At 38.3% G+C, this 15,048-nt stretch overlaps 1 protein-coding gene across 9 annotated transcripts in view; it reads right to left on the reverse strand.

Annotated features, from left to right (window-relative positions):
* The window catches only part of NRG3 (neuregulin 3), a 1,125,306-nt gene that overhangs the window by 126,064 nt on the left and 984,194 nt on the right, over nt 1–15,048 (reverse strand). For 6 of the 9 annotated variants that reach the window (XM_055275507.2, XM_055275504.2, XM_055275502.2 and 3 more), the window contains one exon: nt 3,744–3,770. In XM_055275507.2, coding sequence (XP_055131482.1) covers nt 3,744–3,770 — 27 coding nt within the window. The remainder of the gene's footprint in view (nt 1–3,743; nt 3,771–15,048) is intronic. The other 3 variants (XM_055275508.2, XM_055275509.2, XM_055275505.2) reach the window with 1 other exon arrangement.

Raw genomic sequence — 15,048 nt, forward strand, 5'->3', positions numbered from 1 at the left:
ACACAAATAGAACTAGCATTGATTAATTGTTGGCACAACAATAAACTGACATTATTAAACTTATATATAGACTATGCCTGCATTTCCCCTTCCTAGATGAATTTATACCTAGAGATGTCATATTACTTGGGATGATGGCACTTTCAATGGAAGGAATTTTACCCATATGGATTCTATAATCATAAATTAAATCTAGCCAGGTGTGGTGGCTCATGCCTGTAATCCTAGCACTTTGGGAGGCTGTGGAGGGTGGATCACTTGAGGTCAGGAGTTAGAGAACAGCCTGGCCAACATGGTGAAACCCGTTTCTACTAAAAATACAAAAATTAGTTGAGCGTGGTGGGAGGTGCCTGTAATCTCAGCTACTTGGGAGGCTGAGGCAGGAGAATCCCTTGAACTTGGGAGGCGGAGGTTGCAATGAGCCAAGATTGTGCCACTGCACTCCAGTCTGGGCAATAAAGTGAGATTCCATCTCAAAAAAATAAAAATAAAAAAGTTAAATCTGAGAATATTGTTCTCAAAGCAGAATTTTACATATTCAATTAGAACAATCTGTGGGGGTGAATTATTGAGGTCAGTGAAAACAGCATATTCACTAAATTTATAAAGCTATTCACTACTGCAAACAATCCCTTTTTAGCTGCCATTATCTATATGCATACCAGCCAATCCCTTGAACTCTGAGTTGTTCCCCAACCCCTTCCCTCCAAGAAAATTTCTACCATTGGAGTCAAATAGTCACCCACTGAGAATTCATTCCCCATAAGGTCTTATAGCTATGATTAGAATCTATCTTTTGCAAAACTCACTATTACCTTAGTCTTGTGGTTCATGTAGATGAACTACATGACAATCTACTATTTTTTCCTGTTTCAATAGCTACATTTCTTTAAACGAATTCCAAAACACAGTTCTTAATACATAGATTGCATCTATAGCAAATTATAACTCTATAAATTACCAGTGCCACTGGCAGTCCTCAGACACAATAGGAAGCACAATAAGATGGAGACTGGTCCATTTCTTTCAACACTAATTAAAATTTGCATGGCAATTTTAGTTTGCTACAGCCATGGCTACACTGGGGATCTAGACCTACCCTAGTCCCACCACCAACAATGCAGTGTTTCCTGCATTTGAGGGCATTCTGCTGAACAACTTATAAAGCCTCACTGAGCCTGTAATCACCATGGACTAGTGGGGCAAACTGCTCTTGGACAAGAGGCCCAGGGCACATTTTATTCAAAATGACTACTGATGCTCGCACCTCCATGCTACGAGTCACTGCCATCATTAGCGAATGAGGAGGGTACAAAATTGTGTGCCCTTCTCAACAATGTATCCTTACTGCAAAAATATGCCCATAATTTTCAGTAATTTGTGGCCCATGACTCAGATATCTATTCCTCTTCCACCAGTTATACTCTCCACTTGGCTTAGTGAAATTGCTCATCCATATCCAGCAACACACCCTCTGCATTCTTAATCTCTTCTTTGACTTTTTCTTTTTTTCTCCTATTTTAGCTGAAACCTGAATCTTGCCTGAAAAGTCTCATTTTCCTCTACCTGTCTCAAGAGGTGTTTTTATTTTCTCACTTTCAACATTGGAGATCCGTCCTCCTGGCTTCTAACGTACATTTTCTCTTGTCTATTATGAAAAATCCTGTTCCTTTAAAGTTTATGCCATTCACACAGTGGCAGAGATGTCTAAAAATGCATTTCCTCTGTTTTTTCAGGGTTCCATTTCCCAGCCTCTTTTACAGTAAAATGAAGTCATGTGATTTAGCTCTAGCTAATAGAACATTAAGCAAAAAGTGATATGAGTTCTTGTGGTTCAGTCTTTTAAGAATTGGGTATGCATCAGCTCTGTGCTGTTCCTCAATCTGCTGGCTAGATGCAGTTAACAAATAAACCTATGTAATAATGAAACCAAAAGATAGAAGAAGCCTGGATCTCTAATTCACTACTTGAATAAAGCTAGTCATCTGCTACCTTAAACAGGAAATACATCTACCTTGGACAAGAAAAAGTAGGATCAGGAAATAAATTGCTACCGTCTTTGAGCCATTATAATAACGTGGGCTCTATTTTTCATTGCAGCTGGCATTACCCTTAACTATACTCTTCCTTGTCATCTACTAAATTCCAGTATAGTTTATCTTATCAATGGGAAACTTTGGCATATAACAAACATTTTTTTTCTCTCTGTCCCAACCCTAGCATTATCATGAATAAATGGAATATCCATTAGACAACTTATCCAAAACTATGTCCTCTCAAGTCCTTGACCTCTAATTTCAAATTATTTCCCCCTCAACCTCAGTTTGATTATTTACACTCATAGGAATGTTTTGAATATTGTCATCTCCTATAACTCCTCCATCTTCAAAATCAAAATCAACGAATCTGCCATATGACTGTAATCTCTTCATCACACCAGCTTGTTCAAGCGCTCTCATGATGACTATGAATTGATTTCATTGAGACGGTCATTCTTCTTTCACTTCCTTCCACAACTATCTCACATTCCATCGTGCTTCATTTGAATAACATCTGAAATTTCATTGGTTTTCTGAGTTTTCATCACACCTATCCAACCAAACCGCAAGCCTGCAGGAATTGAGCTGTCTGCCTTTTCTATGATGTAATAACCAGAGAATGGAGCAATAATCAGTAATACCATACAACTGGGAACACCAATTCCAGTATAAAGATGTTTCACAAATTTCTATTTAACTCTCAACACTTCCAACAATACAACCACCAACTTAACATCTCTCAAATATGTCAAAGCCATCCCAAATCAACACTTTGATAAGTATTTGCTGAATTAATGGGTGAATGGATAAACTAATACAAGTAAGTATATAATTATTTCACAATAAACATTCACATATAAAACAAGTATTCATATCCACATCATATAAGAGAAAAAATCTGAATTTAATAGAATCCAAGGAAGCAGATGAATTTTGATTCAAATTTAGATCTTCTCAATTTCCCTAACTCTAAATCCTGAGTGTCTTTCCATCCATGTACTACGATGCATATTGAACTTTATGAAATGCTCTTTCTTCATTTCATGTATTACCATAGACTCAGAGAATTAGGTCTAATTTTGAATGCAGTTATCTGTGACTATAAAAATAATGCCCATGGAAGGCATTCTAATGCTTTAAAACATACACCATTCACTGCAAATACTTTAAATGAAACATTTTAATTTTGTGAATAAAAATGTTTAATAGCCCACACTTCAAATTAAAATTGGTACCAAAATGTATATCCAAAGGAATCATCTCACAAAACGAAGGGGACTTAGAAGTAAAAATTTAAAAACTGACATTTAAAAATCATTGTTTTTTATCCTTTATTGAGTGTTTGCCATGTTGCAGACATTATGCTAAGCAATTTATAGGTGCAGGAAAATAGAACCTATTATTATCCCTATTTTACAGATACGAAAATTGAGAATTAGAGGAAATAATCAAAGCCAGGAGCCAAATACAACTTCTGTATGATTCCAGACACTGCACTTAACATTAAATTGCCTTCCCAATGAGTAGTTAATTATTTCATTTTGAGCCTTTACTTAGTGAAAACTCGACAAGTGTATTTTTTCCTACTAATAGCATCTGATAATGAGACATTTCAATTATAATCAGATGGAGAAGGAAGGCACTGTGTATATCATAAAGCTTAACATTTCCGGGATATTAAATGAGCAAATTGTTTAGTCTTACCCATGAATTCAATCCCCAAGTGGTCTGCTACACCAAAGTCAGCATGGAAGGAAGGGGAAGAGAAAAAGAGAAAAAGGTTAGAAAAAACTCTATACATGGAAATCAGTGCTTATAAGACTAACCCTCCAAGGCAAGGCACAGCCTCAATTTTAACCCCTATGTTTGCTTAGAAAAGATACGTTACAGGTCACCAACAGTAGAGTTACTCTGAACACTGATGGGTATTTCCCCCAAAGCCTCTCAGCTATAGCTTAGATTTTAGGTGAACTAACATTGCATAAATCATGAGGAATGCTAAGTATAAATTTAGCTAAGAGAGAAAAAGAAAAATTGTTATACCATGAACATCTGACACTAATATTCTTTTCAGAACCCATAATATTTTATGTGGAATAACATATTTATTGAACCTCTATAACAAATTTATTTGAACCTCTATAATAAAAATAAAAGTGAATAAGCAAGGAACTTCTGCATGCCAGGCCCTAATCAGGTGTACTTTACCTCCACAAAAAAGCAATGATGTTGGACTTTTTTCTCTCTTTCTTTCACTTTTTAGATGAGAAAACTGTGCTTCAGTGAGATTAAAACTCTTACATAGGTTACAAAATCTGAGACAGTTCCAGGGCACGTGCATATAGAATGCAAACCATCTTGACCAGCTAACATCTGCCTGATCAGCAGAGCAATGAACTGTACTGGGCTGGACCCAAGTATTCAACCTCAGATGTTTCTCTATTTAAATGGTTCTTTTTTTAATCACTCAGTTATTCACTCATTCACTTTTAAAATTCACTGCATTAATTAATATTTTTTTCTGTTGCCATAATATTTGTCTGAAGTGAGAATAGGGAAAAAACTATTGCTACCATTGTAATTGCTTCCAAGACTAATTGCTGAGCTTCATTTTATGAATTCTTTATTTAGCAAATAAGCTTTTCCTTTTAGAAAATATGCATCTAGTTACCTAAATTTCAATGCCTTTTGTGTTTGTAAATAGGTCATTAAAATTTTATTTGGAAAAATATATATATATACATAGTATAAAATTTATCATTAAAACCATGTTTAAGTGCATGACTCAGTGTCATTAATTATTAAGTTGATGCAAAAGTAATTGTGGTTTTTGCCATTACTTTTGTTAACTTGATACATTCACAACGCTGTACAACCACCACCCTTTTTTCCAAAATCTTCCATCACCCCAATCAGAAACTCTGTGCCCCCTAATCCATAATTCCTCATTCATCCCTCCTCCCAGCCCTTGGTAACTTCTAATCTACTTTCTATCCTCATCAATTTGCCTTATGAACCGTTCACATTTACTTATATAAAGGAAGATGGTGACAATGTTTCTAAAAAGTAGATGCATTCATTTCCTTCCCTGGCATTTCTTGACTGCTTACTCTGTGGTCATCATACACACGGTGATAGATATCAGGCACACTTTCATGTAAAGAAAGGATTCTTGTTCTAAGTAGCTCAGAAGTGAATGAGAGACCATGGAGAAAAAGCTATGGTCATTCTTTGTAATAAGTTCTATAATGGAAAAGCAGAAAATGTGCACTGGATGAAGAGGTCACGGACCCATAAACTTGCTCCTAGGAGGGAGAGAATGTACAATACAAAGAATAAAGTTTGTACAACCCCATCAAAGAGTGGGCGAAGGATATGAATAGACATTTCTCAAAGGAAGACATTTAAGCAGCCAAAAATCATACGAAAAAAAGCTCATCGTCACTGGTCATTAGAGAAATGCAAATCAAAACCACAATGAGATACCATCTCACACCAGTTAGGATTGCGATCATTAAAAGTCAAGAAACAACAGATTCTGGAGAGGATGTGGAGAAATAGGAACACTTTTACATTGTTGTTGGGAGTGTAATTAGTTCAACCATTGTAGAAGGCAGTGTGGTGATTGCTCAAGGATCTAGAACAAGAAATATCATTTGACCAAGCAATCCCATTACTGGGTATATACCCAAAGGATTATAAATCATTCTGCTATAAAGACACATGCAAATGTATGTTTATTTCATCATTATTTACAATAGCAAAGACTTGGAACCAACCCAAATGTCCATCAATGATAGACTGGATAAAGAAAATGTGGCACATATACACCATAGAATACTATGCAGTCATAAAAAAGAATGAGATCATATCCTTTGCAGGGACATGGATGAATCTGGAAGCCATCATTCTCAGCAAACTAACACAGGAAGAGAAAACTGAACACCACATGTTCTCACTCATAAGTGGGAGTTGAACAATGAGAACACATGAACACAGGGAGGGGAACATCACACACCGGGGCCTGTTGGGGGGTAAGGGACAAAGGGAGGGAGAACATTAGGACAATACATAATGCATGCGGGGCTTAAAACCTACATGACAGGTTGATAGGTGCAGCAAACCACCATGGTGCATGTATACCTATGTAACAAACTTGCATGTTCTGCACATGTATCCCAGAACTTAAAGTAAAATAAAATAAAATAAAAATAAGGAAGAATGGAGTTTGTAGAAAAGTTGGCAAGACTATTGTCAGTAGCCTTGTTCAGGTCGTTGACTTCTCTGCACAAAAGGTTTTGAGAGCGAATCCCAAGTAAGAGTAGACAAAGAAGTTTATATCAAAGTGAAAGTATTGCAGAGTGAGGTGCAACAAACTTGTTTGTCTACACTTACTTGGGATTCGCTCTCAAAATCTGAGAGGCAGAGTGGGCTGCTCAAAGAGAGAGATAGCCCCTAGTGTCTTGAAGGGAATTTCCTTTACGGAAACTGTACAGACATATTCATAAAATACTGGTGAGGTCAAGTATGTAAAGGTGGATCTGTGGTTAGCACATACACTCAGGATCTACATGCTCTAACACATATCATATGTATCATTAGCATATAAAATCTCCATCTAAGGATGTTTTTTGGTATTAAAATGAGAAAAATATTACTATAAGCTAAACCTTGAGTCTAGCTATGGGTGTGGGACACTGGAGGAGTCTCTGCCCCTCTCCCAATACCCAGCAGGCAGAAATTTGTACCTAATAGTTTCTTGTGCTTTTGATGCTGATTGGTTGGAGACTGGGGAAGTTACATCAGGATTAAGGGACTTCTGTTCTCTTCCCCAAGCCCATACTGAGTATCAGGAACTTGTAACCATCTGGCAGTCTGTTGGTATTCAGTAGGACCGCTTATCTTGCAAAAGAGTTAGGTGCTGATGCATGAGGGTGCAAGGGGAAAGAGCCAGCTATAAAAGTGGCCCATTGAGCTTTACACACAGGACAAGTAAGTATGGGTCCTAACCTACTTATCCTGCCTCAAGATCATGTGTTCATTCTTATGCAAATAGGAAGCTTCATGACTGTGGTACCTAGAACATTGGAGAGAGACTAGAGTTGTGGCATTTAAAATAAGGATTACCTATCATTACACTCAAAATAATATTTTTAAAAGGCTGGGAATAAAAATTAAACTTTTTCATATAGACAGAAGAGGAGGTTGCAGGAAAGAAACCAGGAGAGGCAAGTGTACAGAAATCAGGAAGCAGAGGATCGCAAATAGTGGCCCACAGGTGTTCCATGACATGAGTAGGCAATTAGAAAGCCTTTAGATTCAGCCTGTTTGAACAAGAACTTTCCGCTGCAGCTGAGATGGCTCAGAATTGGCTGCCTGTCATCTGTTTTGCTGGCAGGTGCAACCCAGGCTTGGCCTTTTTCCCTTCTTCCGTGACCTTCAGTGCTCTGCCTCCGGATGTGACAAGGGATATGGAGCATTGGGCTTTGTGAATCTGTAGATTGTGCTAAGAAATGAGTGGCATGTTTGATTAATGGAGGGCCAATCTGAATGCTTTGAAACCTCAATACATTCATGACCAGTAGCAGAGACAGAAATCAGAATTTGGAAATTATTCAAACACTGAATAGGATAAGTAGGAATCTTCTTAAGGGAAAGAAAATCTGTCCTCTTTTAACATAACAGAAAAGTTATCCAATTATTAGAGTTGTTAACTTTCAGAAATACTCTCAAGCAAGACGGCATTTATATTTTTGTATTTTAATGGGAAATTATTTACTAATTTTTTATAATAGCTTATTCATGGAAACTGACACCACTGAACATACAAATAAAAAGTTAACTCTTATGTAAATTATTTTTCTCTTTCTCTCTCTCTTTCTCATGCATACACACACACACACATACACACACATACATGCTTCCATTGTTTTACTGAAATGTTAAACACTGTGATCATTATTGCAGGATTTGATTCATATGGAAGAATCAATGAAAATCCATGAAGAACAGATGACGAAAAATCATTTGAGTCATACACAGATCATATAAGCCACACTATTTCTCATAACCCGTCACTGGCTATTTCTCAAAGCAAGCAGTGTGCCCAGGGATATTAATGCCTGCAGGAAAACATCAAGCGAGACAGGGGAAGATTAACTAATTAATAGTTTATTCATTCACTCAGCAAACTATGTGTCAAGTACTGCACAGATATTAGGGTGGAAGAAGAGGCACATAGTTTAAGCAAAAACAGTTTGATTTTATCTATGAGATACATATGTTTGAACATATAACTTCCTTTTAACACTCCAAAACTTTTATTTGTAAAATTAGCATTTGTTTTGGAACACTCCCACCTTTGGATTATATAGTAGTGGGTAACATTTACTGAGCACTTACTGTATACCAGGAATTGCTTTAAATATTATCTCACAGCAATTGATAAGATTGTTGTAATGCTCATTTTACAGGTAAGAAACGGAAGCACAGAGAGGGGAACTAACTTTCTCTAAACCAGATGGCCTGTAGGTGCTGGGAACACGATGGAGCCTAGGCCAGCTTGGCTCTTAGCTACCATTTATACTCAAAGTTTACTTATCCCCTTCCTGTAAAGAAAAACCTAATTTTTACAAAATTATCAAGTAATGAGATCTTCAGGGAGGAATTATTTAATCCACTTAAGAGAACAAGTTGTTTTCAAGTATCCTCAGAGAGAGTAGAAGCACCACTTATTTATTTTCTCACCCCTAGTTTATTGATGAAGTGCCAAATATAAGCTAGGTAGCGGGGCAGACAAAGGAAGACAACTGTTATCTGTCTCCAAGGAGTCCAACTGGCAAATCATTAATATTTCTTCATTGGTTACCAGGGAAATTTCTTCACAACGAGGCTGGCCTAGTTGAAGTTATTTGCTTGCACATACAGCAAGCAATATATAAAATGTTGAGTCTGAAAATATGCCCAACATTGAACCAAATTATCTTACAACTGGCAACACACTTAATAAATGCCAGCAGCTCTGCTGCAGAGCTGAGACATTCTTAAGATTTTAGGACTAGGTACCTGTCTAGCGAGACAAAATGAATGTTTTTTTAACACCAAAAATTCCTGGGAAACACTTGGAAATTCAAAGCCCAGATTTTTTAATTAACAAAAATTATATAAATTTATGCTGTACAACCAGATATTTTGAAATATGTATACACTGTGGAATGGCTAAATCAGGTTAATTAACATACGCACTCACATACTTATCTTTATGTGGTGAGAACATTTAACATGTACTCTGTCAGCAAATACATTGTTATTAACTATAGTTGCCGCATTGCACAATAGTTCTCTTGAACTTTTTCTTCTTATCTAACTACTAACTGAAGTTTAAGGCCCGAGTATTTCTAAAGCATTCACAATTCTGTATGACTGAACAATTCAAAACCTCTTGTTTATATGCTGACAAAAAGGGGCTGCTGACATTTCCCCCAGGTGGGCAGGCTGCAAGCGAAACATCAAGCGAAAACATCATTGCCTTGATTCCAATCTCAGGATGCCACCTTTAACTTGTTACCCAGCCTATGAACAGGAACTCACTGCAATGCAGCCCTGGGACAAAGCGACACAGTGTGGGTTTAAGCACCAGCCCTGTGCTAACAGTAACGGAGTGAGATGATCCTGGTCATACAAGAGTCCTAAATGTGATCATTTAAACTCTGGTCTATGGGATATGGAAAAGCGTGTTCCAGGAAAATATTGATCTGTGTTTTAAAAAGTTAGACTACTGGCCGTGTGCGGTGGCTCACACCTGTAATCCCAGCACTTTGGGAGGCCGAGGTGGGCAGATCACAAGGTCAGGAGATCAAGACCATCCTGGCTAACACAGTGAAACCCTGTCTCTATTAAAAATACAAAAAATTAGCCAGGCTTGGTCACTAGTGCCTGTAGTCCCAGCTACTCTGGAGGCTGAGGCAGGAGAATGGCATGAACCCGGGAGGCAGAGCTTGCAGTGAGCGGAGATGGCGCCACTTCACTCCAGCCTGGGTGACAGAGGGAGACTCCGTTTCAAAAAAAAAAAAAAAAAAGTTAGACTACTGCCTTGAAGTTAAATGGGCTTCTCTGCTGCAAGAATCCCCCAATTCCCTCCTAGGTGTGTGGAGGCTATGGGCAGTAATTCAGTGACAGCATTTCCAACTTGATGAAAACAGCTAGGTTGTCATGGAGCGCCCAGTGGAACTAGTGATATAAGGTACCTGCTCTGGGAAATACTTGCCATATGAGTGTGGAGCAAACCACCCACTCAATTACAAAACATGTCAGTCATAAATGCTTTATCTTAATAACTGAACTGAAATCTGTCACTCTGTAGATTCCACCCACAGATCCCTGTCAAGTAACTTTTTCACTGGTGACACTCCAGGTAGAGGTAGTCCATTGCAACTGAGAAGAGCAAATAGGTTTTGTGAGGAAGGCAAGTTGAGTCTTCCACATTTGCTAACCATAATACCTGAGCTCATCATGCTCTAGTAGTTTCTAAAATCATTGTAAAGAAATGTAATTGTCTCAGGTATCAACAGTGGGTCCGTGTGTTCTTGCTCCGAGATAAGAGTATGGACAAGATGATGAGATGTCCTGTGTTGAGACATTGCCCTGCATGTCCCAGTTTATTACAGCAAAACAGGCAAGCTGAGAAAGACTGGAGTAGACTTTAAGAGTTCTGATTAGGAGGGGAGAAGGGAATGGGGCTGGCTCTGGCTGTAGTTGCTGAGGGAAGCTGCAGGCTAGAAAACCAAACATGGGATCCACAGAATATATACATTTCAAAAAGTAAAAGGGTCAAAGGACAGCGGAACAGGGTTCAATAAAGGCTTCCAGAGCATAGGGCTGTGTCAACAAGGGATGTGACATTTGATGGTCACTAAGAGAATATGGCAGCAGGAAGGAGTGTGGCAGCCAGATCCAATCTCTTTGGCCTTAAATCCCACAGTGGGAAAGGGGCACAGGGAAGTGTCAAGAGTGTGAGCACACTCCTGGTGAGCGAGGCAGAAAAGCTCCTTTCCAGGAGCTGTGTTCAATCCTAGAATGTCTGTTCTAAAAGGAAAGGGATATTATCACTTCATCCTTTTTCTAGCATCTTATCCTTAGTGCAAGATTTAGGATGTTAATTTCAGGGCTGATTCTAAACTTCATGCTCCCTTTATGAAATTTTGCTAAGTCACTAAATACATAATTTTATTTTTATGGGCATGTACATTTGATTTTAGATTTACACATGTTCACAAATAAAAAATGGAAGGTAAAAAAATCGTATTAATCTAAAGAAATTGATACTTCTCTCCATATCTCTTAGAATTAATTCCTGCTAATTGTTTTATGTTCTTTCTAGTCTTCCTTCCATATATTTAAAATAAACTCAATGTCAGTTTTACATAAAATCATCCTGTTTTATGTGCCTAAATCGGGAGTCTATCTGTGGCCACTGCAGTTCTATAATCCCAATCTCCCACACCCAACCTCCATCACATCAGAACTGACAGCCTTTTCCACTGTTGAGAGTAGGTCATGACATTATTACCACGGTCAGCCTCACACCAGACAGGCCATCAGTCATGCAGGAGGGAAAACCACTTTCCTGGAAAGCACACAGCCCCAATCTCCTTTCTCAGGGCTGTGTTACAGAGTATGATCTCTTTATTTTTCTTCCCCAAAACTCCACTGCTGATATCTGAATTTAATAATCTCTTATCATCCTCTAAACAAGAATGTTGATTGGTATCAAAGGATGGAGAGAAGCAGGCAGCCATAGAGACTGCACCCCATGTTGATGTACAGCAAACTCAAGATGAGCACTCTGCTAAGCAAAGTCAAAGGGCATGACAAGGTTTCAACTGAGGTTAAGGAGAGATCATTTGCTTAGGCTGCTCCTCAGAGATGGATTTTGACTAAATAATGGGTAGAATTTTGCAGTGCAAACATCTTGGAGCATTAGACTGAAATCTTATTCCATTTTTGCAATTACCGATTAAAGGATTTAATAAGAATTACCATTATAGAGAAGAATTCTTCATTCAAAAAGAAAATACTTCTGTATTGTTTCTGTCGCTAGTGATAGTAACTGTGTACAAGTGAATACACTAGAGTTCCTGCTCCTGAGACTCACATGTGTCCCCCAGGATCTTCTCATGTTTCATCAACTTTCTAAAATTCTTGCATTTTGTCACTGGACACTTCTGCATATATCCTTTTCTTTTCTTTTTCTTTCTCTTTTTTTTTTTTTTTTTTGAGACATAGTTTTGCTCTGTCTCCCAGGCTGGAGAGCAATGGCATGATCTCGGCTCACTGCAGCCTCTGCCTCCCAGGTTTAAGTGATTCTCCTGTCTCAGCCTCCCAAGGAGCTGGGATTATAGGCACGTGCCACCATGCCCAGCTAATTTTTGTATTTTTAGTAGAGACAGGGTTTTCCCATGTTGGCCAGGCTGGTCTCAAACTCCTGGCCTTAAGTGATCCGCCCACCTTGGCCTCCCAAAGAGCTGGTATTACAGGCGTGAACTACTGTGCCCAGCCCACATATTCTTTTATCTAATTTTTAAAATTAGACTGTAAAGTAGTGCAACTGAGCACCATTTAACAATTAAAAAAAGAAGCTTCTGTGTAAAACTGAAGGTCATATTTGTAGATTCCTAGATTCCTAGGATGGGAAAAAATCTCAGATCCCAGGACTGAAGGGTAGTTGTTTCTTTTTCTCACTCTTTCATCACTCCACCCTATCACAGAGTCTGACATTTTGTGGACACTCAATATGTATTTATTGCATGAGTAAAAATGCCATCTGGTTAAGCTCTCAGCCTGTGACATCTATATGTCTTTCAGAGCATATCCAGCCTGTTCTCTGACACTTCTGAGCTTTTAATGATTCCAAGCAACGTGACACCTCTGGTGGCAACTCATTCAATATTGAAAAACGATATCCACAAATGTTTCCAGAAAACTCCCCCAAATCAAAGTACATTTCAATTCTACTCACTTGAATCTACAATTCTGGAATCCAGAAAACACTAGATTATTATCCAACAGGGCCCAACTCATGGCTGTCTTTGTTACGTAATTTTTGTATATAATTTAGGATTCACTTGAGTAAGTGGTCCACTATCAGAAAAAATATTAAATTTTCCATGGTCACTAAAATGCCATTATATATGCTAGTTAAGGCTTTTTCCCCTTAACAACATCTATTTAATCAATCTTTGTAACAGCTATCACATGTTCTCGGTTTTTTTTTTTTCTATCTTTTCAGCTTCAATCTTTATTAGTATTAATGAAGGCACACGGCTGGAAGTGGTGGCTCACACCGGTAATCCTAGCACTTTGGGAGGCCGAGGCAGGCGAATCACTTGAGCCCAGGAGTTTGAGACCTGCCTGGACAACATAACTAAACTCCATCTCTACAAAAAATACAAAAATCAGCTGGGCATGGTGGTGTGTGCTTATAGTCCCAGCTACCAAGAAGGCTGAGGTGGGAGGATGGCTTGAGCCTGGGAAGTCGAGGTTGCAGTGAGCCCAGATACTGCCACTGCCCTCCAGCCTGGGTAACAGAGTGACACTGTCTCTTTAAAACACACACACACACACACAGAGAGAGAGAGAGAGAGAGAAGAGTTTACAATTAATAGAAGGAAGGGTTAGAATAAAATAGGGGAAAGTCTACTCAAAAAAGAGAAAGAAATGAAAGAAAAGAAAGAAGGATTACATGGCAAACAGCCATGTGTTTATATATGTGTTTGCAGTTATCATACTAATGATTGAAGCCTTGGTTCACAAATTGTTTTAATACCATGCTTTTATTCACACTTCTAAATTGAAATTGCAATATCATCATGATGAATACTAGTTCACAAAATGATGGACATACTTTAAGAAACATTGCTCTGAGCTGCACTCCACTGAAGAAATGCCAAAGACAACTCGCCTCCACTTCCCATCATGGATAACACCTTGTGACATGAAGATACTAGAAGAGGAACCCTCTCCTGCCCATCTGTCTAAGACAGAGGAACCAAACAGAAAGGCTACCCAAGGGGTTCAGGTAGAGGATTCTTAGTCCTGGACCAACTGCCCAAGATATTCATCTAGAGCAGCCAAATACTGTAATGTAGTGGATATGGTAGAAAATCTCTTTATTGATGACTTAAGAAAAGAGAAGTTCCATGGTGAGAATGTAGTGAAAAGAATTCATTCTAAGAAGGCAAGTTGAGACCCTAACCAAGAGGAGGTACTCTTAAGTTAGGACTCAGGAAATTAGGCAGCAACTGATACCATCAAGAAATTGTGTGAGGTAAGACAAGATGAACTCACATTTTTAAAAAATTATTTTGTTAACTACTCTTCAAGTTAGGCTCATATTTAGTGGCAAGGCACTGTAGCTTCTGAAGTCGGGCTTGTCCATTGTTAAAGCCTGGTTGGCTTTGTTTACTATATTTTGTTTTACACGATGGTGTCTGCTTATGTGGAAAAAATCATTCTTCAAATGCAGAAGGCATCTGGCTATTTAAAGTTCTTTCACAGGAAATCACTGAAAGATCAAACAACAAAAAATAAAGAACACCCTTTCTCCCCTTTCCCCCAAAACTCCAAGCATTCTGTTCTGCTCATACTCCCTGAAATAGACCCCTGTACACAACACACATCATCTTTTTGTTCCTGCCATTCCATTAGCTTAAATATCTTTCCTGATGAACTCCCAAGTCTTCCTCTAACAAACTCTTCCCATCTTTCAAGGCCTAATTCCTCCGGAAGCTATCCCTGATTTCCTGAAATAATGTTACCTGCTCTACTTTTCTATGAATGATGATGGGATCTCCATTTAGCATGTAGAATTATTACGCCTTGGATTATAACTAGTAGCGATATATCTATATCATAATTAATTAGGTGAACTGTGATTTTCTTCCACCTCTAGTGCCTTTCCAATAGCATATGGCAAGTGAATGCTTATTGAATCTTTTTGCATAATCCCACC

This window comes from Symphalangus syndactylus, chromosome 4, assembly GCF_028878055.3.
Source record: "Symphalangus syndactylus isolate Jambi chromosome 4, NHGRI_mSymSyn1-v2.1_pri, whole genome shotgun sequence".
NCBI classification, from domain to species: domain Eukaryota; kingdom Metazoa; phylum Chordata; class Mammalia; order Primates; family Hylobatidae; genus Symphalangus; species Symphalangus syndactylus.